The sequence below is a fragment of the Hemicordylus capensis genome, chromosome 2 (assembly GCF_027244095.1).
Source record: "Hemicordylus capensis ecotype Gifberg chromosome 2, rHemCap1.1.pri, whole genome shotgun sequence".
Taxonomy (NCBI): Eukaryota; Metazoa; Chordata; class Lepidosauria; order Squamata; family Cordylidae; genus Hemicordylus; species Hemicordylus capensis.
The window spans coordinates 107,520,773-107,545,762 of NC_069658.1; the positions used below are offsets into that span (position 1 = coordinate 107,520,773).

At 41.6% G+C, this 24,990-nt stretch overlaps 1 protein-coding gene and 1 long non-coding RNA gene across 6 annotated transcripts in view; one reads left to right on the top strand and one right to left on the bottom strand.

The window, feature by feature from the left end:
- PIP5K1B (phosphatidylinositol-4-phosphate 5-kinase type 1 beta) overlaps positions 1-24,990 on the bottom strand; it is a 128,278-nt gene that overhangs the window by 60,861 nt on the left and 42,427 nt on the right. For all 5 annotated transcript variants that reach the window (XM_053300203.1, XM_053300201.1, XM_053300199.1 and 2 more), the window contains exons 4-6: positions 19,870-20,000; positions 10,519-10,636; positions 2,881-3,033 (exon numbers count right to left, since the gene is read on the bottom strand). In XM_053300203.1, the coding sequence (XP_053156178.1) occupies positions 2,881-3,033; positions 10,519-10,636; positions 19,870-20,000 (402 nt within the window). The remainder of the gene's footprint in view (positions 1-2,880; positions 3,034-10,518; positions 10,637-19,869; positions 20,001-24,990) is intronic.
- LOC128346678 (uncharacterized) overlaps positions 1-24,990 on the top strand; it is a 69,166-nt gene that overhangs the window by 40,659 nt on the left and 3,517 nt on the right. Inside the window, exons 2-4 of the long non-coding RNA XR_008317122.1 lie at positions 5,239-5,352; positions 7,760-7,862; positions 10,828-10,973. This is a non-coding gene — a long non-coding RNA (uncharacterized LOC128346678). The remainder of the gene's footprint in view (positions 1-5,238; positions 5,353-7,759; positions 7,863-10,827; positions 10,974-24,990) is intronic.

Below are 24,990 nucleotides of genomic sequence, written 5' to 3' on the forward strand. Positions count from 1 at the left end.
GTGTGGTTTTAGATGCCTGCAGCGGCATGGGTGTTTCAGAACTGCCCATAAAAGCCTGTGCTGAATGTCAGTCGAGGAATTACTTCTATTACTTCCAAGCAGATCTTTTAAGAATTCCAATTAAAGTTATGTTACTCTGTTTGTTCAAAACATTCTAAACTTTTAACAAATGGCTTACTTCATAGCCAGATGGTCTTCACATTTAGGACTGTGAACTCTTAATGCGTTTAGACTGCAATCCTATGTAAGCGACACTGGAGTGGATGTCTAAGCAAACGTGCTTAGGACTGTGCTAACATCAGTCTGTTAATACAAATAAGAGGATGGGACTGGGCTGCAGAATTGTACACTGTCCTCCACCCCCACCAATTGTACACTGTCCTCCACCCCCACCTGCCTTAAGCATAGTTAAGAATTACAGTGGCGCTCACATTAATTCATAGTAAAAATTAACCAGAGTTTCCTGTTCAGCAGGTGTTGTTAACCAGTTTTGAACCCTGATTTAGAGGGAAATCTGATTAGTGATAGTGAAGGTTAATGTCAGTGCTGATCTAATGTTTGCCAGGAAGGAAATCTTGCTGGGAAGCGCAAGATCACACAAATGCCTAGGATGTGATTTACCAATATCAATGCAACACTGTCATAGGTTGCATAATCCGTTAACATAATCTCCTATGATCAATCAATCAATCAATTTATTTCAGCCATAGGCCATACAGAGAACATACAAAGATTAAAACAAGATTAAAAGCAAAATATGCCAGCAGTAATATAATACATAATAATCAGGACAAAACAACAGCTCCTAAGAATCAGATCTTAAACAAGATCTTAGTCTAATAGCTACATAAAAGAATTTCGCCACCACCTTAGTAACCTCATTATCTTGATCCTCAAGACAGAAATTCAAATAAAAGGAGTCAGTTCTTCCTGGGAATTGCTCTAACAGAGGGAATATGAGTTCTTTCCTAGTATCAGAATAAAGGGAGCAATATAACAGCACATGAGAAACTGTTTCAGGGAGACCTGCACCACAAGGGCATAGGCCAAAATCTGACGATCCCTTATTAAATCTTTTTTCCAAAAGGGCTGAAGGCAGCACATTCATACGGGCCCTAGTAAATGCTATCCTAAACTTTAAAAAGTGTAGGGAAGCTAAATATTTAGCACCTCTATTCCCCGAAGGGGGCATGATACCAAAAAATAGAGGAGAGCAGGTCCTATTTCCCCTAGAAACAAAATTCTGGTGCTCAATGTCATGAAGGCATTGTATAAGTGTAACCTTCGCCTTCTCATTACCCATGAGTAAAATTTCAGAAGGAGATAGACCCATTTGCAATACTTTGTTGTTGACATATGACAGCCAAGGGCTAGGAAAGGAGTCTCTCCATAGAAACCAAAAATAGGAGGGCTCCTGAATATCCAAGCAAAGTTTAATCCATCTGGTAAAAGTAAGTTCCCATGCTTTAAAAAAAATAGTAAGGGATCCAGATTCCAAACATAATGCTGAATAAGGTACACATCTGGGTACCCCAAAGATAGCCCTAAGGAATAATGACTGAACCATTTCCATCTCTGATGTTACTCCCTGAATCCAAAGTGGGACGCCATAAAGTAATTGAGCGACAATCTTTGCTCGAAAAACTTGGAGAGCCATATACTGGCCTCCTTTGGAGTAGTAGAATCGCAGAAGGGCATTGAGAGTTTTACGAGCAATAGAGACAGAATACAATCTTTGAGATTTCCAGTTAAGATTATATTGGAAATGTATACCAAGGTATTTAAATTTATAAACCTGCTCAATATTTTCCTTATTTACCACCCACTTATAAAGTTTCCTAGCTTTAGTGAAAACCAGGACCTTAGATTTCTCATAGTTAATAGAGAAGTTATTGTCATTACAATAATGGGCAAAGGCTGCCAGCAATCTAAGGAGATCAAGACGGGTCTGGGACAATAACACCACATCATCCGCATATAGCAACACTGGCACACGAATGTTGGCCAATTTTGGGGCGTGTGAATCTACCATTTCTAAACACTGTGCTAAATCATTGATAAAAAGATTAAACAATGAAGGGGTCAGAACACAACCCTGCCTGACCCCATGAGTGGCGGGGATTGAATCAGTTAGAGCCCCATTGGGAGCATATCTGACTCTGATAGAAGAATTGACATGGAGCTGCATAATCAGGAACAACAATCTTTTGTCCATCGAGGATTTCCCAAGCTTGGACCACAATAATTCCCTAGGAATTAGATCGAACGCAGCTTTTAAATCCATAAAAGCTGCAAAAAGTCTACCTTTGGGAGCACTAGAGTATTTACATGCAAGATGGATCAGAATCACACAGTGGTCAAGTGTGGAGCGACCCGCTCTGAAGCCTGTCTGCTCAGTCCCTAGGATCTGCTGATCAGAAATCCACGTTTCAAGTTTAGATAACAAATAAAGGGCATATACTTTGCCCACTACCGAAAGCAAGCTAATGGGCCTATAGTTAGATGGGTCAAGATGGAAACCCTGTTTGAAGACCGAGACCACTATTGCTATTCTCCACTTAGCAGGAAAGATACCTGTACTGTTTATTGAAGTAAACAAATTAGCTAAGACTAGGGCCCACCAATCCACATTGGCTATCAAAACCTCTGGAAGAATACAATCTCCTATGGATGCTGGTCTATTGGAATTCAAAAGTTCAACTATTTCTATAAAGCCAAATAAGACTTCAAAGAAAGGAAAGAGCAAAAAGCAGGAAAAAAGCACTAAGCAAGACCTCTCTCTCTCTCTCTCTCTCTCTCTCTCTCTCTCTCTCTCTCACACACACACACACACACACACATATCCCAAACAGGAAAAGATGAGGACTTTGATTTATTTACCATGTAGTAGCCAGGCAACAGCTTCTGAAGGAACTCAGCTTCTTTGTGTTGGACTGTTTTGATTATGAACTCATCATCACTAGTGACAAAGAACAAGGATCCACTGGCACCAGGGTTGGACAGTTCTATTAGAGGTTCACTGCAAATTGAATACTGAACAAAAACAAAATGAAATTTAATGCCACTCTGGGTAACAGCAATACACAATTCATTTTTAAGAAGTAGGTTAAAGTCTGAAAGTTGGTCAAGGAGACTGATGACGCCTCATGTTTAAAATTCCACAATACTGTTTCTTTGTAAAGCCAAGTCCAGTTGTAAGTTGGTGAAGCACAAACAGGTTCTTCCTTATTTCATGGTGCACCCCCATTGCCACATAAGAACTTCACAAAACCTTTCAGGTGCTGCTTTAAAAAAAAACAAACTTTCTTACAAAAGCACATTTCTTTAGAAACTTCTGCACAAGGAAAATTAAAATCTATAGAAACTATGCAAGTGCATAATTCTTGCATAACTCCTATTCTTTGCAAGTATACATGCACAGGAGAAATTCCTGGCAGACTGAGCTCTTTGTGAGGAATTTTTCAGTTGCTCACATGGGGCTAGGTTTACACATATGGGAGGAATTAAGTATCAACCTTAATTCAACCTCTGAATTAAAACTGCGAACAATATGTTTCTGCAAATTATTCTGTGAAAGAACAGAGGATGGTTCCTATGTGTGTATGTCCCTCCATCAAAGGGCTTTTTTCAGGACGAGACACGATGTACTGCCCTCTGCAGTGCTTTCTGGGAGATTTTTGAAGGTCCCAAGGAGTGACAGACTTTGTCCTTGTGGTCTAGGGGATGTTGAAAATGTACAACATGTTCTGTTGCATTGCTTATTCTACAGGGACATACGACAGACTTTATTAACTCCAATTGTATTATCTTTACCTGGTCGTTCAGAAGCATTTTATGTTTTTGCTTGCAGATAAAATTCCTTCCATTACATATAAGGTGGCTAAGTTCTGCTCTATTGCTATTAGGACTCGACAGCAACTAACTTCCTGTCCTGTCTTCTAGACTCTTGGCTCGGTTAGGATGTTGGATAATGGCTATCTTTATATGCAAATGGAATTTGTTCCCCTTCTGATTGTTATTATTGTTATTTTATGTATTCTTTTTATCCGTACTTTTCTGTAAAGTTTTAAATTGTATTGCTGATCTTTGATTGTTGATAGTAATAAACTAAACTAAACAATGTGTGTATGTCAAACTCCAGTGTCTGCTGTTAAAAGCCCTGGCCAGGGAGCAGGGTAAACAGATCTCAAAGTTTCCAAAGCAAATTAGATTTAATTTTTCATATCAAGAGTTTCATGAAGAGGCAAATATACTGCAATAGAAATCCAGCCAATGGAAAATGCATTGAGGTGAGGTAACACAGGGTAAATATTTCCCTAGGATGTATTCATATACACAGACTTATTTGAACAAACAATATTACTTGTATTTTGCCAATCCAGGCTACCAGGTATAGTTTAAAATGTTCAAGGAAATCTAGGTTAAGGTGTGTCTGCTTGCTGTTCATGAATGGTATGAAGAAATCATCTAGGTTACAAGCCTCTGGATCACTACACAGAATGCCGAGTTTATGAAATATTAGCAACTTTCAATTCTTTGAAATGACAATGGCATTTCTTACAACTTCCTATCTACATATTTTCAAGCACTGTGTCAGAGTGTCAGTTCAAAAGGAGCTATTAAGTGGTCTAGTAATTTTAGAACTGATATTACAGGGTGTTTTATACATAGATACTTTCTGTCCTAGAGATGATTTGTATGACAGAACTGTGATGTTAAGTATCATATTCACACATACCACTTGTCCTAAACAGATATAATGTCTCTGCAGGAAACAGCATGTACTTCGCATATATACTGTTTAACAAATAGAAGTGCTCTTAAATGGTAGATAACAAAAAAGAATACTTTAAAAAATCACCTGTGGAAAATTAAGACTATGTACCTTTCCCCCACTACATATACAGCTATACTAAGACCCAAACCAACTTAGATTAAGATAACTGAAAATGCAAGTTGCCATCTTTATGCCCCTGAGTCTACTCCTAGACACAGCAATGCTGCATGAAAGACCAGGGCGAAGGAGGTTTGGGGCCCAGGAGGATGTTCCTGCACAATATCCTCCAGTTCTGCATGAGGCAATATGCTTGTGAACTGGGCCTCTAGTTTTATCCTTGCCAGTAAATGCATGAACAATTGGTATAACTCTGAATTCAATAGCAGATTGTTTGGGATATGTCTGAGTTTTCAATAATGTCTGTCAAGTCTGCCTATCTTCTTTATTTATATTTCTCCCAGGCTTACCTGTTACTAATCCCATAAAAGGCAGTTCTTGTGAGAGTTTGGGATAGCGATGGGACGGCTGGGAGAGGGAAAATGGTGGCAGCTGGCCGGTAGGGAAACAGAATGCTGGTGAGTGTTGGTACAGCCAGGGGGAAGAGGGTGGGCAGGTGGCCAGCCAGGAAGAAAATGGCAGTATTGGTGGTGGGCAAGGGGGCGCTGGCGGGTACACGGCAGCAGAGACAGGTGGGGAAGAAGAAGAAGATGTCGGTGGCAAACTAGAGGCCAGGCCAGCCGGTGCCGACCAGGGAGGAGAAGCGGCATCGGGCAAGGAGAAGAAGCCTGGCCGCCGAGGGAGAACACAATGGGGCTGAGACACGGGGGTGGGGGGAGACAGGGAGAACTAGGAGTGCAGATGCTCTGCACCACGTCAGCTAGTAATAAAATAAAACTTGATCCAAAAGAGCTATATCCAGTTCTTTTCTAGATTTTTTTAAAAAAAAATCTATTCAGTGAGCTATATAATTTTGACACAATTTATTTGCCTAAGCAGTCCAAACGTATGCATTTCTTGTTTTCTGATCCCCTGTGCATCTCTGTCATGCCTTTTTAAAAGACAGAAGGATAAAAGTTTCAGCACTGTTGTCCCCTGCCAACGCAAAGGAACATTCCCCAGTTTTGCCCCTTCACTCTTTCTCAAATAGTCTCTCTAATTAGCCTGCTCCTGTGAAAATCTTAGCCTAAAGGGCTTGATTGGTTTCATAGCTTGCATGATAGAAAGACTGAAATCAGAGGACTGCCTGTAGGGAAATATTAGTGACAAAGTAACCTGTAAAGCAGAATATCTGCTTTGAAATTAAAGCTACTGGCTATGCTTAACCTCAAAATCCAATTGTTACATAGCTAGGCAGACAGAACATGGTTAGATATCTCTTTTATTTCATTATTTCTCACTGCACAACCAGGCAGGCCATGGTGTACTGGGACCCAGGGCCACCAAGAGTGGGTTCAGGACCCGTTTAAATAAATTTTCGGGGCCCCGCCACAAGGTCCCCTGCCTCTGCCACCGTGAGGCCCCTCCCCCCGCCGCTGCCACCACAAGGCCAAAACACTGATCTTTAAAATAATTCCAGCCGCCATGTGTGGGGATGGGGGTGTGTGTGAGCCAAGAACCCCCCTGTGGTGGAAGCAGGTGGAGCGGGAGCAGCCGCTGAACCTGACTGTCTAGCCCAGCAGCCCTTGAGAACGGTGAGGCGCTACAGCAGTCCGACGCAGTTTGAATCAAGCACTGACACTCTATTCATACTACTCAGGCGTGCTGGGACACCTCGCAGTTCTCAAGGGATGCTGGGCTGAACCGTCAGGCTCAGCAGCCACTCCCACTCTGACTACCCCCGCCACGGGTGTGGGTGTGTGCTCAGCTCATCGCCCACCCAGCCCGGGCTGCACACATGGTGGCTAGAATTATTTTAAAGATTGGCAGTTCAGCCTCGCAGTGGCAGTGAGGCGGGTGCGGCCCCCAATTTGTACCGGCTTCCTCCCCCCACCTCCCGTTGGCCCTGCTGGGATCTGATTGGGGCACAAACTGCATGGCTGATAATTAAAACTATACAACTACAAAAATAAACCTCACATTCATTACATCAAAATATAGTGGCTGACATCCAGAGGAAGGAAGCCCTGATACAGCAAGAGCAGCAGACTAACAGAACTTCCAGACTAAGTACACTGGTGCACCAGAGAAGGAACAGTTTCTCATGACCTCCCCTTCTCCAGGAAGCCCTCTGTGCCATCTGCACAGCCCTCAAGGATATATTTTGGATAGGACAGAGGACCTCCTGGGGGGAGCTTATAAGGAACTGCTCCAGGTACTGATGCAGTTAGTCGGGATGTGCTGTTAGTCTTCTCTTCTCACTGCAGTGGTGCTTCTTTCCTCAGGACGTCAGCCAATAGTTTTATCCATGTTTAACTTTAGGGCAGAGCAATCAAGGTAACTGTGTTCAGAAATGGAGATTTGGAAAAGAAAACTGTTAGTTTAAAACTCCTGTTAACTGGGCAAAGAGGCACATTTAAAAAGTGGTGGATTTCATATTTAGCAACTATATAACTCAGCACAAGCCACCTAATGGCGCAGTGGGGAAATGCTTGACTAACATGCAGAAGGTTGCCGGTTCAAATCCCCACTGGTACTATATTGGGCAGCAGCGATATAGGAAGGTGCTGAAAGGCATCATCTCATATAGTGCAGGAGGCAGCAATGGCAAACCCCTTCTGTAGTCTACCAAAGAAAACCACAGTGCTCTATGGGTCCCAGGAGTCAAAATTGACTTTATGGCACACTTTCTTTTACCTAACTCAGAACAGATTCCCTCCCAGGGGCTGCTGCTGGCATCTCCCATGCTTTCAGAATGTAAAACCCTTTGGGACAGTTCCCTTCACTATGTAAACCACTTTATGATTATTATTTTTAATTTTGAGAAGCAGTATATAAATGTTTTAAATATTTATTATTATTGATTCATTTGATTCTCTATCACAGGAATAATTAGAAAGCTCTTCCCTGAACAAGAGCAAATGCACCAACTTGGATAGGTCTGCTGAGCCCCCAACCTTCTATGTGGAAAAAGTAAATAGAAGAGAGAGTAAGTTATATTTTGTGGAAACTCCAATGTTTTCGAATTCTCTGTCCAGGGAGGCCCATCACACCGTGAATTTGAAGAAGTGTGAAGAAGATACAGCTTTCAAAAGAGACATTCAAAAGAGATACATAAAGGATAAATTGCTTTGATTTTATAAGATTGAATGAGTATCTCTGTCTTTTTGTCTATCAGAACATGTAATGCAGTCTATTATTCCATTTAAAACTATGCATTATGTTTTCATTTTATTTTAGCTTCCTTAAAATGTTGATAGAGTATAAATCATTACTAATAGTGTGGGAAATGCAATCCAGAGTATTTGGCTGCAGCAGCCTAAATGGTATGAGACAAACATCTCACCATTCTCTTTCATTTTGACACTTTGTGGTTTTCCAAAATACTAACCTTGCCTTTCATGACTATGTCATATTTAATACATAGGAAAGAGCTAATTATCCCATTGCAGAGAACCATGGGTACAGTACAGTCCTGAATGCCAGCTGTTGCACTTACAGCTATTCAGAACAGACTTCCTCAAAGGGATCTAAATGGGGCAATGCATGCAATTCTACTTGCATTACCCCACTGCTGCATGCGGTCCTTTCCCTGCAAAACAGCTTGCTGGGTATCTGCTACAGCTGATCCACATGTAAAAGCCTGTTGCCACGCATCTTTTGCTGTATCTGGATCAGTGTGCAAGTCTGGAAAATCAAGAACTGTATGAGAGTTGGGTTTTTTAAAAATACAGTGGTGGTCTGTGTTTTTCCAGGTCAAGGTTACAACATATGGAAGCAAATATTCTATACTTGTTAGACAATTATAAGGCAATTGACAGATGGAGGTCTCTCAACTACAATTCAATCAGCAAAATCCACAGGAGTATTTATCTTCAATTACAATATTCTAGTAGAACTAATGAGCTGAGCAGCAGCTATACACTAGTTGTTGAGCTATCAATTAACACATCAGGTTTTAGGGCAGCCAATTAAAGGTTGAAAAATTGAATGCATGGCCACAAACTAAATTTATACACAAGTTTTTATGGACTACTCTCTTACTCAACCTAGATTTCATGATTTTTATTTTTTGTACACTTTTGTAAGTAGGGAACGTGTCAGGGATATGTGCCTGTTGACACTCTCAAAGATCTCCAAAAGGTTAGTGAGGCAAGAGTTGCCCTTGCAGAAGCCTAGCTGGTTCTCCTTCAGCAAGGCCTTTTCTTCTATATTTTTAACAATTTTGTCCTTAAGTATGCTTTCCATCAATTTACCCGGCAGAGAAGTTAAGCTAATTGACCTCTAGTTTTCCAGATCCTCCCTCAATCCCTTTCTGAAAATCAGAGTTACATTAGTTACTTTCCAGTCCTCTGGTACAGAGCCTCATTGTAGAATAAGTTACATATTTTTGCTACGAGATCAGCAATTTCATATATGAGTTCGTTCAGAACTCTTGGGTGGATGCCATCTGGCCCTGGCAATTTGTTAATTTTTAGTTTTTCAAGACAGTTTATAACATCCTCTGTGGTCACCTCAAATTGGCTCAGTTTTTCACCCTCCAAGTCTGAGAAGCTCAGTTCCGGAGCAGATATATGGTCAGTATCTTCCGCCATGAAGATAGATGCAAATAACTCATTTGGCTTCTCTGCAATCTCAATAATCCCTTTCATGCTCACATCATCTAAGGGTCCAACTGCTTCCCTGTCAGGTTTTCTCATTTGGATATATTTAAAGAGGTTTTTCTTGTTCCCCTTGACACTTCAAGCTATTAGCTCCTCAGACTCTTTTTGCATCCCTTATTGTCTCCTTGCATTTCTTTTGCCAGAGCTTACATTCCTTTCTGTTCTTTTCATTTGGGTAGGACTTCCATTTTCTGAAGGAAGAGTTCTTCCCTGACTCTACTTGTTAGCCATGCTGGCATCGTCCTGAACTTGGTGGTCCCTTTCCTCCTTCTCGGTTTACATTCCAACTGAGCTTCTATTATTGTGGTTTTTAATAAGTTCCATGCTTTCTGGAGTGATTTGACCCTCCTGACTTTCCCTTTCAGCTTCCTTTTTACCAGTCCCCTAATTTTTGAGGAGTTTCCTCTTCTGAGTTTCCTCTTCTGAAGTCCAACACATCCAAGTAAGTCCAACATCTGTGTTGGACTTACTTGGCAGTGCTCAATTTGCATATAAGCTGAATTGTATCACACTATGGTCACTGTTCCCCAATGGTTCTACAACTCTGACATCTCGCACCAGTTCCTGGGCACCACTCAGGATTAAGTCCAAAGCTGCCTTCACTTTGGTTGGTTCCATAACCAACTATTCTAAGGCACAGTCATTTAGCATGTCTAGAAATTCTAAATGTCACTCCAGCTGGGAGTATGCACTCTAGGTTCCCAATATATCCCTGATATTTTCACCATGTACAGACTTGCCAGCAGTCATGTGAAACTGCCCATAATATCAGCTCTGTGTGCATATAAAGCACAACCTGAAACATAATACTGAACATTCCTTCTTAGCTTGAAATCAGGTGCAAGCACTGAGAAACAGCACCTCAACCAAAAATACTGTTCATTATCATCTTAGAGCAAAGCAATTTTTCCCACTCCAGCTGCTTCAGAAACAGTGATGCCCCAAATTCTTTTGAAGGGGGAAAAAAAGTAAAATTCTTACCAAATAGTCATCTGGCTTAATACCAAAGAGTTCTCTGAAGTATCGGAAGGCTAGAGGTGCATATGTCTTAAATCTGAAGTCTGGATAATGATGAGCAGGGGTCAGGTTGCTCCCTTCACTGAAAGGGAAGATAAATGTAAATATTACACACACACACACACACACACACACCATTTTAAAACTATAAATATGAGCCTTTTTCAGACCTCAAAAAGCAAGATCAGGAACTGGAGTCAAACTAATATGACTAATGCTATCAAATCAACAACATATGAAAATTCACTAATTAATGTATTTACCCCAATACAGGACTACTCTAAATTTAAGATGATCATCTTGCGAAATAGAGGCTAAATACAGATCATACCTACATTTACCCAAAAGAAAGATGACTCTGAATTTAAGATTATTTCTAATATCAAAGAACTTGGGAAGAAACCTAGACTTCGATTCAGGTAACTACAGTATCAGACAATACTAGTCTAATATTCCATCCAATCTTCTAAGAGAAACTATGCATATCAGCAGCTGTTTAAGTCATTATCAACATAAGCATCCCAATGATATTTGGCAATGCAAAGTTAAGCAAGCCTGAAAAGTTTCCTCTACCATAGTGCAGGCTGATCAAGTGTTTTCCTATTCAAGAGACACAACCATGCACCAAACCACTCAAGCTGGCATTCCCCACCCCACTCCCCGTATGCTCTTCTTCTAGTATGTCCTTCCAACTTCCAAAAGTCATCAAGCATATTTTTATTCCCCTTGTTTGCCACTTGAGCACTGCACACATGGACTCGCATCAGAGTACAGTACTTTATTCTATTGTCCTTAAGTGTTCTGTTAGTGGCAAATAAATTGCACATGGAAGGCAGAGATGCAAGCCTAAAGGGCTCAGGGCTCCAAAAGACAGGGGTTAGTCACATCCAACTGACCTTACCCACAATACATGATTCATGTTGCACCCACCCTGCATAGTCACAAGGATCCATGGATACTCTGTTAGAAAATATATTTTGAAAAGCATGTTTGATGCAGATGTATAAACACAGCTGCCCCTGTAACACAAACTAAACTGTTTTACCAGCAGTTACAAATAATAGATACATGTTCCAGGTGGAAAAAGGATATAGAATATTATGTCCATCTATTGTTACGGCGGTGCATACCAGAGGGCAAAATCTGAGCCCTTGTTCAAAATGTGGATACTCCTGTAGATTCTTATTTATTTATTGTTAAATTTGTATACTGCCTTTCATTAAAATGTTGTCTCCTTAGTAACCATTTCATCAGGTCTTTATGTAACTTGAAAGTTCTGGTACCTGAATTGGCTTGTCTTCCTCTTCCCCTCCTCTCCCTTTTCTTTCTGCATGTGCCTAGTAGACTGCAGGCAGACTGTGTCATTTTTAAAAATTTATGTACAGCACCTAGTAAATTTTATGTGCTTTATAAATATTTTTTGTTATGAGCGCCAGATATAAACACTTACACTTTGGGTAGCATCCAGAGTACAGCTGGCACAATATGCACCAGTGCAAGGCATCTTTCCCACTCCGCCTCCCTACTGAAGGTTCCTGAGCCCACTGGAAAGCTGTGGCTGAAGGTCAGGGGACCTTCAGCAATAGCATGGGTTTCAGTATGTTGGGGTGTTATAGCTGGAAACCGCAAGTAAAATGGTGTCTCTGCTAGCAGTCCCTTCGCAGTTTCTAGGTATCCCACGTCCCCTGCAGCCTCCCCACTCCCACATGCTACATGCCATTTTCAAGGTGCTCAGGGAGGTGCAGTTATTTATATTGGAATGGCTGGGGAGGGAGAGGCCATATGGTCTACATAATATATGGCAGCAAATTACAGAAGTACAGAAGCTCCAGCCAGCAAGTTACAGAAGTTGAGCTACTGTAGGTACATGGAACACAGATGTTTTCCAGACAGGTTGGGCAATGGGGGAATTCTTTTTTGGTGGTCTTGCATCATCTTGAGTAGGATATGTGATTAAAGCAGCCTTCAGTTGCCCGTGAGTGTGATCAGCCATTGTGGTGTTAGACGTTAATCATCTTGGGTAGGGAAAATATGCCATCTTTTCATACAGCTCTCCCAGCAAGCAGCTTTCCGGATACACGCTGCAGCACACAATGGCGGGGGGAAGGGGGGAGAAGGGAACTTCACTAGAAGCTAGTTTACTGAAATGAGCCTTGTGTGTTTCAGCTGCAGAACACTTCTGCAGAGGCAACTATGAAAACAGCCATATAAAACAACTTGAAAGCAAGAACTTGAAAATAAAATTGGATGCTCTGTTATATACACTGTACATAATATGAACTACACATATATTGCTGCAGAATAAAAAACTGATTTGCTTTGCTGCCAAACACAGCCGCTCTTCAGAAAGTGGAAGAAGAGACTGCAATGCAGGCAAGTTAGGCCAGACATAATTCGGGTTCCCTTTGCCAAAACATGCAGCATATTGAGTGAAGCGGAGCTATAAGTAGCTCAAACACAGTGCCAGTTGAGTTGAGGAGCAGCAGCACTGTGATAAAGGAAGGAAGCCCTTCCAAAGCCCTTGTGGGCTAGTGATAAGATGTGTGTGAGAGAAGACACACACACACTCACTTCTAGACAGAAGTGGGAAAAAGGGAGATTGCGGGAGAGGCCAGAGACTATAAAAGAGAGAGAGAGAGAGAGAGAGTTACGTTTCCTCCCCCAAATTGTCTCACAGTGTTACTGAATGCCCGAAGCTGATCTTCATTCTAATCAGAACTTTAATATATTAGGTGTTTCTCCTACTCTGCCTTTAACCCTTGCAAAAGAAAAAAGTTAAACTGCATAAATGAGTGGGGCCAGGTGCTCTCTTGTGTCTTTCTATTCCAGAGAAAGAATCAATAGGTTGTACAATGTTCATTTTATGTTAGGATTCTGATTTCTTTGATAAACTAGAAGGGGCCAGCTCCTGGGTGACTCAGCGGTTTCTGGGATCACCTGCCAAGCTTGGGCCTTTATTGGAAAGCTGCCTATGGTGGCAGGGCCCACCACTGGTGGGGTTGCAACCGTCACCACTTTGTGGGAACCACTTTGGGGGATAATGAGGGTGAGGGCCAGGCTGTCTGGCTCAAGATCCCTCGTGGGTGTGTAAAGGTGGGTGGGTATTTTAATGTGGCTTGTTTTTGAAATCTTGGGTGAGTTGAGTTTTAATGTGTCTGGGTCTGTCTGGAGATGGGGAGACAAAGGGTGTATCCACTGATTATGGGGCAGCTATTCCAGTGGTGGTGGGGAATAGAAAAAAAAATGTTGAAAGGTCAGCAGGCCACTGCAGGGGAAGAGAAATCAGAAACTTAATTGCTGTTCCCCCTTCTGGCTGTCCTGCCAGCTCTTTGACCTTGGAAAGCAATGCCAATCACCCACAGAGTCTCATCTTGCTCCTTTGTAATGTCAGGTCAGTCGAGAATAAACATGAAATCATCCATGATCTGATTCTGGATGAAGGGGCTGATCTGGTATGTATTACAGAGACTTGGTTGGGGGAGGCTGGTGGCCCCGTCTGGTTTCAGCTTCTCCCTACAGGTTACTCTGTTGAGGAGCAGAGGAGGGGGAAGTGTGTGGAGAGGTGGAGTGGCTGTGATCTCTAAGAACAATATCTCCCTTGCCAGGATCCCTGTTGAAGTGTCTGACCATATCAAATGTGTGTACTTAAGTTTGGGCACCAGGGTCAGACTGGGACTTCTGTTGGTGTACTGATCCGCCCACTGCCCAACAGAGTCTCTAATGGAGCTGACAGACTTGGTCTTGGCATTGGAGTCTCCCAGGCTTGTGGTGCTGTGGGACTTCAATGTTCACTTTGGGACCAATTTGTTTGGGGCAGCTCAGGTGTTCATAGTGGCCATGACAACTATGGGCCTATCCCAAGTGGTCTTGGGACAGATGCATATTACTGGTCACACGCTTGATCTGGTCTTTCACTCTGAACCGGGTGGTGTTCTATGGGTGGAGACTCCTGTAATTTCCCCATTTTCATGGACAGACCACCATCTGGTTAAGGACAGACTCACGGCCAAGTCCCACCTCCACAGGGGTGGGGCGGCCCATTAGGATGGTCCGCTTGAGAATGTTATTGGATCCAATAGGATTCCAAGAAGCCTTGGAGGGATTTAGTGTTGGCTCTGCTGGTGAGCCTGTCAACACTCTGGTGGAGAATTGGAATAATCAAATCACCAGGGCAGTGGACATGATTGCTCCTAAGCATCCTCTTCAACCCACTTCAAAACTGGCCCCCTGGTATACGGAGGCTGAAGTGGCGAGGGAGATGACTAGAGCACAAGTGGAGAAAGACTCTGCTTGAATCTGACAGATTACTACATAGAGTACATTTGAAGATCTATACTATACGAAGATCTATGCTATCTATACGAAGGTGATTCGTGCGACAAATAAGCAATTCTTTTCTTCCCGTATCATGTCCACAAATTCACATCCAGCAGAGTTGTTCAGGGTTGTGAGGGGGCTAATGTGCACCCCTTCCCCCTTGAATCAGTACTTGGAACCAACAATTACTCGCTGTGATGTTTTAAATGAGGTTTTTGTGGACAAAATCTCTCGTATTCGGGTCGACTTAGATTCAAACTCCTCAATTGTTACAGAGTCTGATGCTCAGGTGCTCCTCTTATGTGATGACCCTGAATCAATTTCAGTTTGTGACTCCTGAGGATGTGGACAAGTTGCTCGGAATGGTGCAGCCTATCACCTGACCTCTTGATCCTTGCCCGACATGGCTTATACTATCTGGCAGAGAGGCTGTTGTAGAAGGCCTGGTAGAGATTATAAATGCTTCTCTGAGGGAGGGCAGGATGCCTCCTTGTCTTAAGGAGGCAATCATTAGACCACTTCTGAATAATCCTGCCTTTGAATTAAGCAATTACAGGCCTGTCTCCAATCTAACATGGCTGGGCAAGGTGATTGAGAAGGTGGTGGCCTCCCAGCTCCAGGTGGTCTTGGAGGAAACTTATTATCTAGACCCATTTAAAACTGGCTTTCGGGCAGGCTATCGGTTGGACACTGCCTTGGTTAGCCTGATAGATGATCTCCAATTGGGAATTAACAGAGGTAGTGTGACTCTGTTGGTCCTTTTGGATCTCTCAGCAGCTTCCAATACTATTGACCAGTGTTCCCTCTAATGCATGCATGTGTGCATGTGCTCACACATTTTTTGATGTCCCCTCAGTTAATTTTAGATCCCACTCAGGTTGAATCAGGAAGGCTCTACTCTGAATATATTTGCACACACACACTGCCTTGATACTGCCACCCCGAACAAAATTCATTCCACACACAGATGAGAAAAATTAGAGAGAACACTGCTATAGACCTTAGTATCCTTCTGGAACCTCTGAGGGGATTGGGGGTGGAAGTTTCAAGGGCACATGCACCCGCAATAAATCAAATTAGGGAGGAGATCTGGTCTTATTGTAGCAAGCATGACTTGTCCTCATAGCTAAGCAGGGTCTGCCCTGTTTGCATATGAATGGGAGACTTGATGTGTGAGCACTGTAAGATATTCCCTTCGGGGATGAGGAAGAGCAGAAGATTTCAAGTTCCCTCCCTGGCTTCTCCAAGATAGGGCTGAGAGAGATTCCTGCCTGCAACCTTGGAGAAGCCGCTGCTAGTCTGTGAAGACAATGCTGAGCTAGATAGACCAATGGCCTGACTCAGTATATGGCAGTTTCCTATGTTCCTAAAGCAACAGCTGGAGTATGTGAGATTCAAGTTTTTACTAGCAGCAAAGCAAAAGCAAGTGTATGTAGGACAAAGTCAATGGGAATTACCACTTGAATTTGAATTTTACCATTTGAATATCAATATGCTGATGACACCCAAATCTATTTCTCCATGTCAGCGTCATCAGGAGAATGCATACCTCCCTAAATGCCTGACTGGAGGCAGTAATGGGCTAGATGAAGGATAACAAATTGAGGCTGAATCCAGATGACAAAAGTACTTATTGTGCGGGGTTGGAACTTCGGAGATTACTTTGATCTGTCAGTTCTGGATGGGGTCACGTTCCCCCAGAAGGAACAGGTATGCAGTCTGTGGGTGCTTCTGGACACAAACCTCTCCCTGGTGTCTCAGGTTGAGGCAGTGGCCAGGCGTACTTTTTTATCAGCTTTGGCTGATATGCTAGCTGCATCAGTTTCTTGAGATGAATGACCTCAAAACAGTGGTACATATGCTGGTAACCTCTAGGCTAGATTACTGCAATGCACTATGTGGGGTTGCCTTTGGATGCAGTCTGGAAACCGCAGTTGGTCCAGAATGCGGAGGCCAGGTTAGTCTCTGGGTCATCTAAGAGAGACCATATTACTCCTGTGTTGAAAGAACTACATTGGATGCCTATAATGTTTCCGGGTAAAATACAAGGTGCTGGTGATTACCTATAAAGCCCTAAACAGCTTAGGCCCTGGGTATTTAAGAGAATGTCTTCTTCACGAAACCCACCACCCGTTAAGATAATCTGGAGAGATTCGTCTGCAGTTGCCGCCAACTCATTTGGTGGCTACTTGGGAATGGGCCTTCTCTGTTGCTGCCCCTGGACTTTGGAATGCACTCCCTGTTGAAATAAGAGCCTCCCTATCTATGGCAACTTTTAAAAAGGCATTGAAGACATATTTATTCACCCAGGAATTTAAATTAGATTCATGGTTTTAATTTTTAATGTTCGTTTTAGATCATTTTAATTGTAAACCACCAAGAGAAGCAAGTTTTGGGTGGTATAAAATAAGTTAAATAAATAAATAATAAACAAACATCTTGTTTAATATACAGAATCAGGTGCATGGCTCAGGTCAGTTCACTGGATTCATACCTCAAAGACAGAATGCTCAATAGCAGTACTAACATATTACTCCCCACACACAGTGTAAGGCTAGCAAGCCGAAACCAAATGGAAATGGAATATCTTGAGGCTTGTAGGAAGCTGGTAAGCCAAGCAAGCTAAATCCCAAAGAAAATGAGATTTCTTTATGCTGATAGCAAGCTGGTAAAACAATGCACACAATTTTTCAGAATACATGGCTATAATACTTGTGGCACTGTTTATTTATTTGTTTGTTCTATTTTTAGACCGCCCTTGCAAAATAGCTCAGGGCAGTTCACAAACACCAAAGACCCTTTAAAACAATTTAAGAGCACTGGAAGGCCAGGCCAAACAGGTAGGTCTTTAGGGCTCTCCTAAATTCCAATAAAGAATTCAAATTACAGATGTCTGCAGGGAGCGCATTCCACAGTCCAGGAGCGGCTACAGAGGAGGCCACTAGTCACTAGTTAATATTCTGGTCTAGCCTACAGACTTAATATCTGTGAAGGTTTGTGACTTGCACATAAGATAAAGTGCCTGACTGAGTTAACAAAGAACACGAACGAACAGGGACTGCAGGGATGCAACAGAGACCCACATGCAGCTCCCCAGTCCCTCCACACACAGACTGTTGTGCAAGTGAGCGATACATTCCCACTCTGCCTGCACTCCAGAAGAGAGGTAACATGCTACTGACCAGCAACAGCTTTCATGTCTTTCAGAACACAGGCAGAGCAGGGACGTTTCACCCAGTTGCACAACAGTGTGCATGTGTAGACAAACTAGGGAAGTTGTGTTCAGGCCCCAGTCACATCCCCTCAATCCCTCTTTATGTGTACACTTGGTTGGTCAGGATGTTAGCCAGTGTGCACTTGCAATATTTAGGTTAAAAAGCCACATAAAAATTCAATATAAGTATTCAGGATCTTGTAGCTCTTTTATTATTATCCCAATGCAACTTCATAGAGCTACCCAAATGCAAAGCAAGCACCTGATCAAATTATTGTGCCATTGCAACCATCAGTCAGCAAACGAAGTGCATATACACAGTTGTTTATGCCATTTAGTTTGTATCTACAGTACCTTTAATAATTGTTTCTTTTTAATTGAAGTTTGGGTTCCTACACTAATCAAGCTGCATGTAGCCTCCAAAAGCAAACAACAATAACCCTCATTATGGGCAACTTGTTAAAAATGTACAGCTTGCCTGTTGCACTAGCCGGTGAGATTTTTAAAAAACTTAAGTTTAAAAATAAATAAATTTTTTAAAAGATTTTTAAAAACTCAACACAGCCTGCTTTATTTGCACCTCATAGAAACGAAGGAACCAATTGAACCAAATCCCCACCCCCGCCTTCTCTTTATTTATAGGACACATGGTATATTGGTGTATATTGGCACAGTTTACTTAGCAGAGACCAGTAGTCAAATTAAAAGATCAGGCAAGTGAGATAGTTTTTAAAAATACAAAAAAGGATAAAACCTTTACTCAATGCATGCTTCTAATTAAGATTACAAAACAAATAACAATGGTATTTAGAAGCTTAGGAGCCAAATAAAATCTAATTAGGTAAACATTCAATTTGTCCCAATATTTTACATACTTCCTCAGTTTTGTCCCATTTACCTTAACCCACTTAAATATTATTTAAGATCTGAGGCTTGGCTCAAAGAATGTCTGAGTTTGGGGAAAATCAAGGGATCCCCCTAACTTTTCTTTAGTGTCTACAACCCAACCCCATGCTTTATCACAATGGAGGTTTCCAGACTAAATTCAGATCTCAGTTACAAAGCAATTTAGAATGACAATGGACACACTATTTGCATCTCAAGAAGTTTCTGCTGTCTGTGGTTCTGTCAAAGATGAGGCCACATGACTCTAAGCCTCCTAATTCTAAATTTGAAGAGGAGCATTGAAACAAACTAACTCCAGAGTACAGAGAGACAAATTGCAAATAAAACAATCACACATAATTCAAAAACAAACAAACGTTTTTCTAATTAACCCTGCAGTGAAATTTGTTTTTTCATTCATTCACTGGGGAAGGTATAGGATTCCATTTTAAGAATAATTTTAATTTTCAATTAATCCTTGTTTAAGAAGCAGCCAACACCTAAAGAATCAGTTGGGTCTTGATTAAAGTAAGGGAGACCCAAATTCAAATCCTTGCTCACCCAAGTTCACAATAACCTTGTCAGGTATCTTAGGGCTGAAAGATAGTAACGTTGGGTCATTTACCCAATATCAGTATCAGATGGATACTTGTCAACCAAATATCAGCATGGATATACTTCTTAGCTTAACCTACTGACAAAGGGGATAATGAGGATCAAGTGTGTGGCGGGGGAGGGACCATATACGCCATCCTGAGCCCTTTGAGGGAGGCAGGATAAAACCATAATTGATTAAATGCCATCAAGTCAGTGTTGACTCTTAGGGACCACATAACAAACAAACAAAGGAAGGCATAGATACTTCATTTGAAAGAAGAAAAATAATCTGATGTCCTTACCTTGGCAGAAATACACTTTCTACTACATAGAAGTCTTGCATAAGTACATCTCTGTCTGGTTTTGATGTGAGATTACCCACAGTGTATCCTATTCCCAGCTGTATGGCACCTTTAATAGCAGAGGATGCAGTCTGCAAGAAAAAAACGAAACAGTTTATAGTGTCAGCTTTCCACAAATAAGTGATCCTGCACACATATGCACCTCAAAACATTTCTTAAAGATTGATGCTTCAATGGCCTGAGTTTCCTTCAATTATAAAACAGATTAGTTCATCTATAAGAACTCACTATGTTTAAACTTACTAAATTTAAAAGTTCAGACAGAGTTCAGCATGCAGATGAGACAAACTAAATGAAGCACTGTTTGAAAGCTGGTATCTCACAAACTATGCAGAAAAATAGTTTTGGACTTCAGTGGCTGCATAGTTTTGAAAGCCTTTTTGCAATTAAAAAAAAATCTGGTCACTTATTTGCATAATGATCCTGGGCCCACTGATCACATTCACCCCATTCCTGAGCCTGGTCTGGCTGCTAGCAGGTGGTCTCTAGTACAAAGGAAGGAGCCTGTGAATCTCTTCTGGTACTAGAGGAACTTCTATTAACCTGAACACTGTGCTAGCTGTAGAGGGGGATGCTAGGTTTCCTTCCCACCGTTACCTCATACACCCTATATCAGGGGCAGGTAATCTGTTGTTGAACTACAACTCCCATCATCCCCTCCAGTGGTTGGTGATTATAGAAGTTGTAGTTCAACAGCTGGAGGGCCAAAATTGCACATCCCTGCGCTAAATCATAGTAGGAGGTCAAAGCAATTGTGTAGCTTTGCAACTGTCACAATCCCCTTTTTTTCTGTTAGAGATGTTCCTCTGTGTTAGGGCACTCACCTACAACAGAGCCTTGGAGTCACCAAGTTTCAGAGCCTTGGAGTCTCAGATTTGTTATATTTGTAGCTTTATACTTTTAGCTGTTGTTTTTATTATACTGTATGTTGTTTAACTTTTGTAAACCGCCTTGGGATTGTTTTTAATGAAAAGCGGTATATATTTTATTTATTTATTTATATATCCAGCTCTTCCTCCAAAGAGCCCAGAGCGGTGTACTACATACAGTACTTAGGTTTCTCCTCACAACAACCCTGTGAAGTAGGTTAGGCTGAGAGAGAAGTGACTGGCCCAGAGTCACCCAGCTAATATCATGGCTGAATGGGGATTTGAACTCTGGTCTCCCCGGTCCTAGTCCAGCGCTCTAACCACTACACCACGCTGGCTCTATATAAATTTAACAATAAATAAATAAAGTTATGGAGGGTTACTGATTTTGTGGGTCTCTACTTTTCAAACATAATGTAATTAGCATGGAACAATAATCGCATTTTAAAAATTAGCAAGAGTTTTGCTGTAAGAAAAGTTAGTTCTCTAAAAAAGTTATATTTTGGGTTGTTATATAGAGGCACAAGTTGTAAATGCTTACAGCTCTCCTGAGGAATACTCACCTTCTTCAGTTTTCTAAGGTATATGAAGACCTAAGATGATTTTCTTTGATAAACTATTTCTTTAAAAACTGCAAGATTTCAAACTTGCCTTTTTTTTCATCAGCTACAAGTATTCAGAGCAAAATAAAATCTGTCTTTATTATTCAGTAGATGATTTGGGGTATCTGGCTGGACTGCCTCCTCAGAAGCAAGAAAACAAAAACTGTCCATTTAATTAACTGAACTGCAGAGAGCTAGACCCTTGCCAGAAACGGCTGGCAGCTCAGGCTACCTTAAACGCAAGAAACACAATGTAACAAGCCAAAATAGAATGACAGGATGTAAAGCATCTCTTTGTCTCTCTAATCATGAGCTAGTTTGAAAAACTATTGTAAAATACATAGGGCACAATCCACCAATGCCTGCTTCTGTTCAACAACCATGGGATTCAGGGGAACTTACATGGGGGTAGATCTACTGACTCTCCTGTTAGTAATAACTTAGCATATGAATTGTGCTTTTTTAGTGTGCAAAGTACTTTGCATGTAATCTTGCTGAAATCCTCAAAACAACTCTGTAAGGAAAATAAGTATTATTATTTTCACACTGCAGCTGGGTACCTAAGGCTAAGAGGGAGCAGCTTGCCTAAGACCACCTGATGTGTTCATGGCAGAGCTAAGGTTTGAACCAGAACAGTCCTGAATCACAGCTCAGCCTCTTAGGCACTATGCTACAATGATCTCTCTATTACTCCCGGTGATATCTTTGAGAGTTTCAAGAGTAACTTCTCTCCATTTCAGGGGACACGGAATCTTTAATTCCAACAGAGACATGTTCTCTAGTTTCAGATTATGTTTTAAATGAGAAACAATGTACTGATGGATCATTACTGTGTTATTTTTTAAACTAATTAATATCAGATCTTGCTAGTTGCATAACAGTTCCTAACAGGCAATTTGCTGCATTCCTGAAGAGAAACTTTAATTGGTGAAGGAACTGAATGGATTGCTCACAAATTTCCCATTTCTTCTCCTGAAAAGGTCTTTTATAAGAGATTAATGTCCTGCATAAGCACTAAGTTACGTAACTCTGATTAGACTTTGTTTCAGACAAACTGATCTTTTCTGGTAACAGAACAGTCACCTACAGTATGGTCATGGAAAATGGATGGTAGTAGTTTAATTCGGGTGGGGCAATTTGATCAGCTGTTGCAGAATGACATTCTTCCCTGCTGCTGGCATGTCAGGAAATGCATTCTTTAGCTTCATATGCATAATCATTTCTTGGCAGTAACTAAGAATATACTGTATTGCCATTATAAACAACAGTTAGGAATGACCAAGCATTACAGGAGACAACTGTATACAGTACTGAGGTGTGCAAGAGAACACTCCATGAATACAGATGCGTACCACAAGTGGAAGAACAAGTACCGAGCACTATGCATGCTTATGCATACAACTAAACAACACAAGCATTACACCACCCTTTGTTTACTCTGTTGGTGGTTTATTGTATATTTCTGTTTGTTGCTTGGCACAGACCATAATAAAGAACTGAACACCACCCTCTAGCATTAAGTCTTCTAAAGAAGAGAATTTGCAACCTGGTAAAACCTTACAATTAGGAGTTCCACCTTTCAGAGAATAGGCATTTTTCCTCCCTCATGTTCTGAAGATCCAGAAATTGTATTTCAGTCTATGCATTAGCTATAGCAGTAAGTGAACACCATATACATGTTTGTTTTAACATATTCTCTTCTCCTACAAAGCACACAGTGCAAACTAGGTTTAGAGAAACCAGGAAACAGTCTGACATGGAGGTGTGTGCATATATACACACACTTTAAACTTGCCCTCTCAGAGTGCAGCTACGTGTTCTGTGGCTAATGCAGATTGCTAAAGGAACAGCTAGAGTCAGGGGCACAGCCACCATTGCGCGAATGGGTGACAAAAACCTGGGCCACCACACTCAGAGGCCATGGCTCGAGCCACAGCCACGCCCCCTGCATCTGAAGCCAGTGGAGCTGCCTGCCCCGTTTTCAAGCATATTCTGCCTAGCACCGCGTTTGCAGCAAGGCAGGGAGCTGCGTTCCCTGGCTCCCCAGCCTGGCCAGAAATGTGGCTCCCTGCCTTTTAAAGCAGGGAGAGCCACTCCTGGCCTGGCTGCAAATGTGGCACTAGGCAGAATATGCTTGAAAAAGGGGTGCACAGCTCCATTTGCGAGCTCACCATGCCCCCGTGTCTGACGTAAGACACAAGGGCCGTGGTTGGGGGGGGCAGCGGCAGTGAGCTGAACTAGGGCCGGTGGCTGCGTCCCTACACTCCTGGCTAGAGTGCAACGTGTCACTTTTTATTGCTCCTAGCCCAAGAATGGAACTGAGTCATCCATAGATGAATAGGATTGAACTCTCACTATTTAAAGATCTCCTCTTCTCTGAAAACTAGAACCCATGTGCCACAGTGCTTTATAGTATAAATGTAGAAGGTCATTTATGGTAACTATTCGCAAAAAATAAAAATTAATCATTTGAAGGCAGTATACCAGGGATGTGAATTAGGAGGCCACAATCCTGATTTGGACTTTCAGATCTATGTTTTACATGACCAAGAAAACTTTCTATGTACTGCATAGCTATTGAACATGAGTATTTTGTAGCTGAAATTAACCCATATAGTGCTAACAACGTTTTCCTGATGTGACATTTCCTGTGAGCCCCCCCCCATCCTTCCAAGTCCATTAGGTCAATAAATTATTTCAATAAATTGAAATAACCTATGTGGCATTGCAACGGTGCTAGATTTGGGGTGCTCATTATATGAACACAGTTGCTAAGGTTGCACACGACTTAAATACAACTGTATCTTCTGCAAATGTGCAAAAAATTAATCATGATTGATATTAAAACATGACCTCACATTCCACAGAAGGCTAATAGAATAAAATCTATTTAGTTTCCCGAAACAAAAATTCTATGACTACCCAAGAAATGTGAGATTTCTTTCTCCTGCCCAGGGCCCAGAGTCACTGTTTTTTAAAATTCAAGTTCTGACTCTTAAAATATTCCTTATTTATTTCCTGCTTTCTTAAATAGCAAAATGGTTAGGAAAATATCATCATGAGTGGATGAGTCTAAAGTAATGATGATGTAAACCACTGAAGATGGCAATGTGAGAGCCAGTTCCCAAAGCGGCCCCCACTTTAAAAATAGTGAGGATGGTGCAGGCACATAAGAGGGCTCAATTTCCCTGAACGGCACATACACCAGTGGGCAAAGCGTAATATTGATTTAACTACCCTACCTGTACCATAGTAGGGGTACTCCTTCAAAACCACCAAAGTCAGTTAGGCAAATGAGTTTAACGAAGGTAAAGTATTTAATGACACAAAAAATTTCACCATATTGTGAATGGTTTCCATGTACATATATTTCTGTTTATACTGTGCTTCTTATACAATCCAATGTTATTACATGCAAATTAAACATATTAATTAAAAATCACCTCTTGAAGCACAGCCCATGGGAAATACCAATAAGGCTCAGGAATGCCAGCATAATTACATTGTTGGAGCTAGGACCCTGGCAGCATCAACTCTCAGCTGCAATATCTCATAGTGACTCCTGGGGGTGGGGTTAGGGTCATGGATAA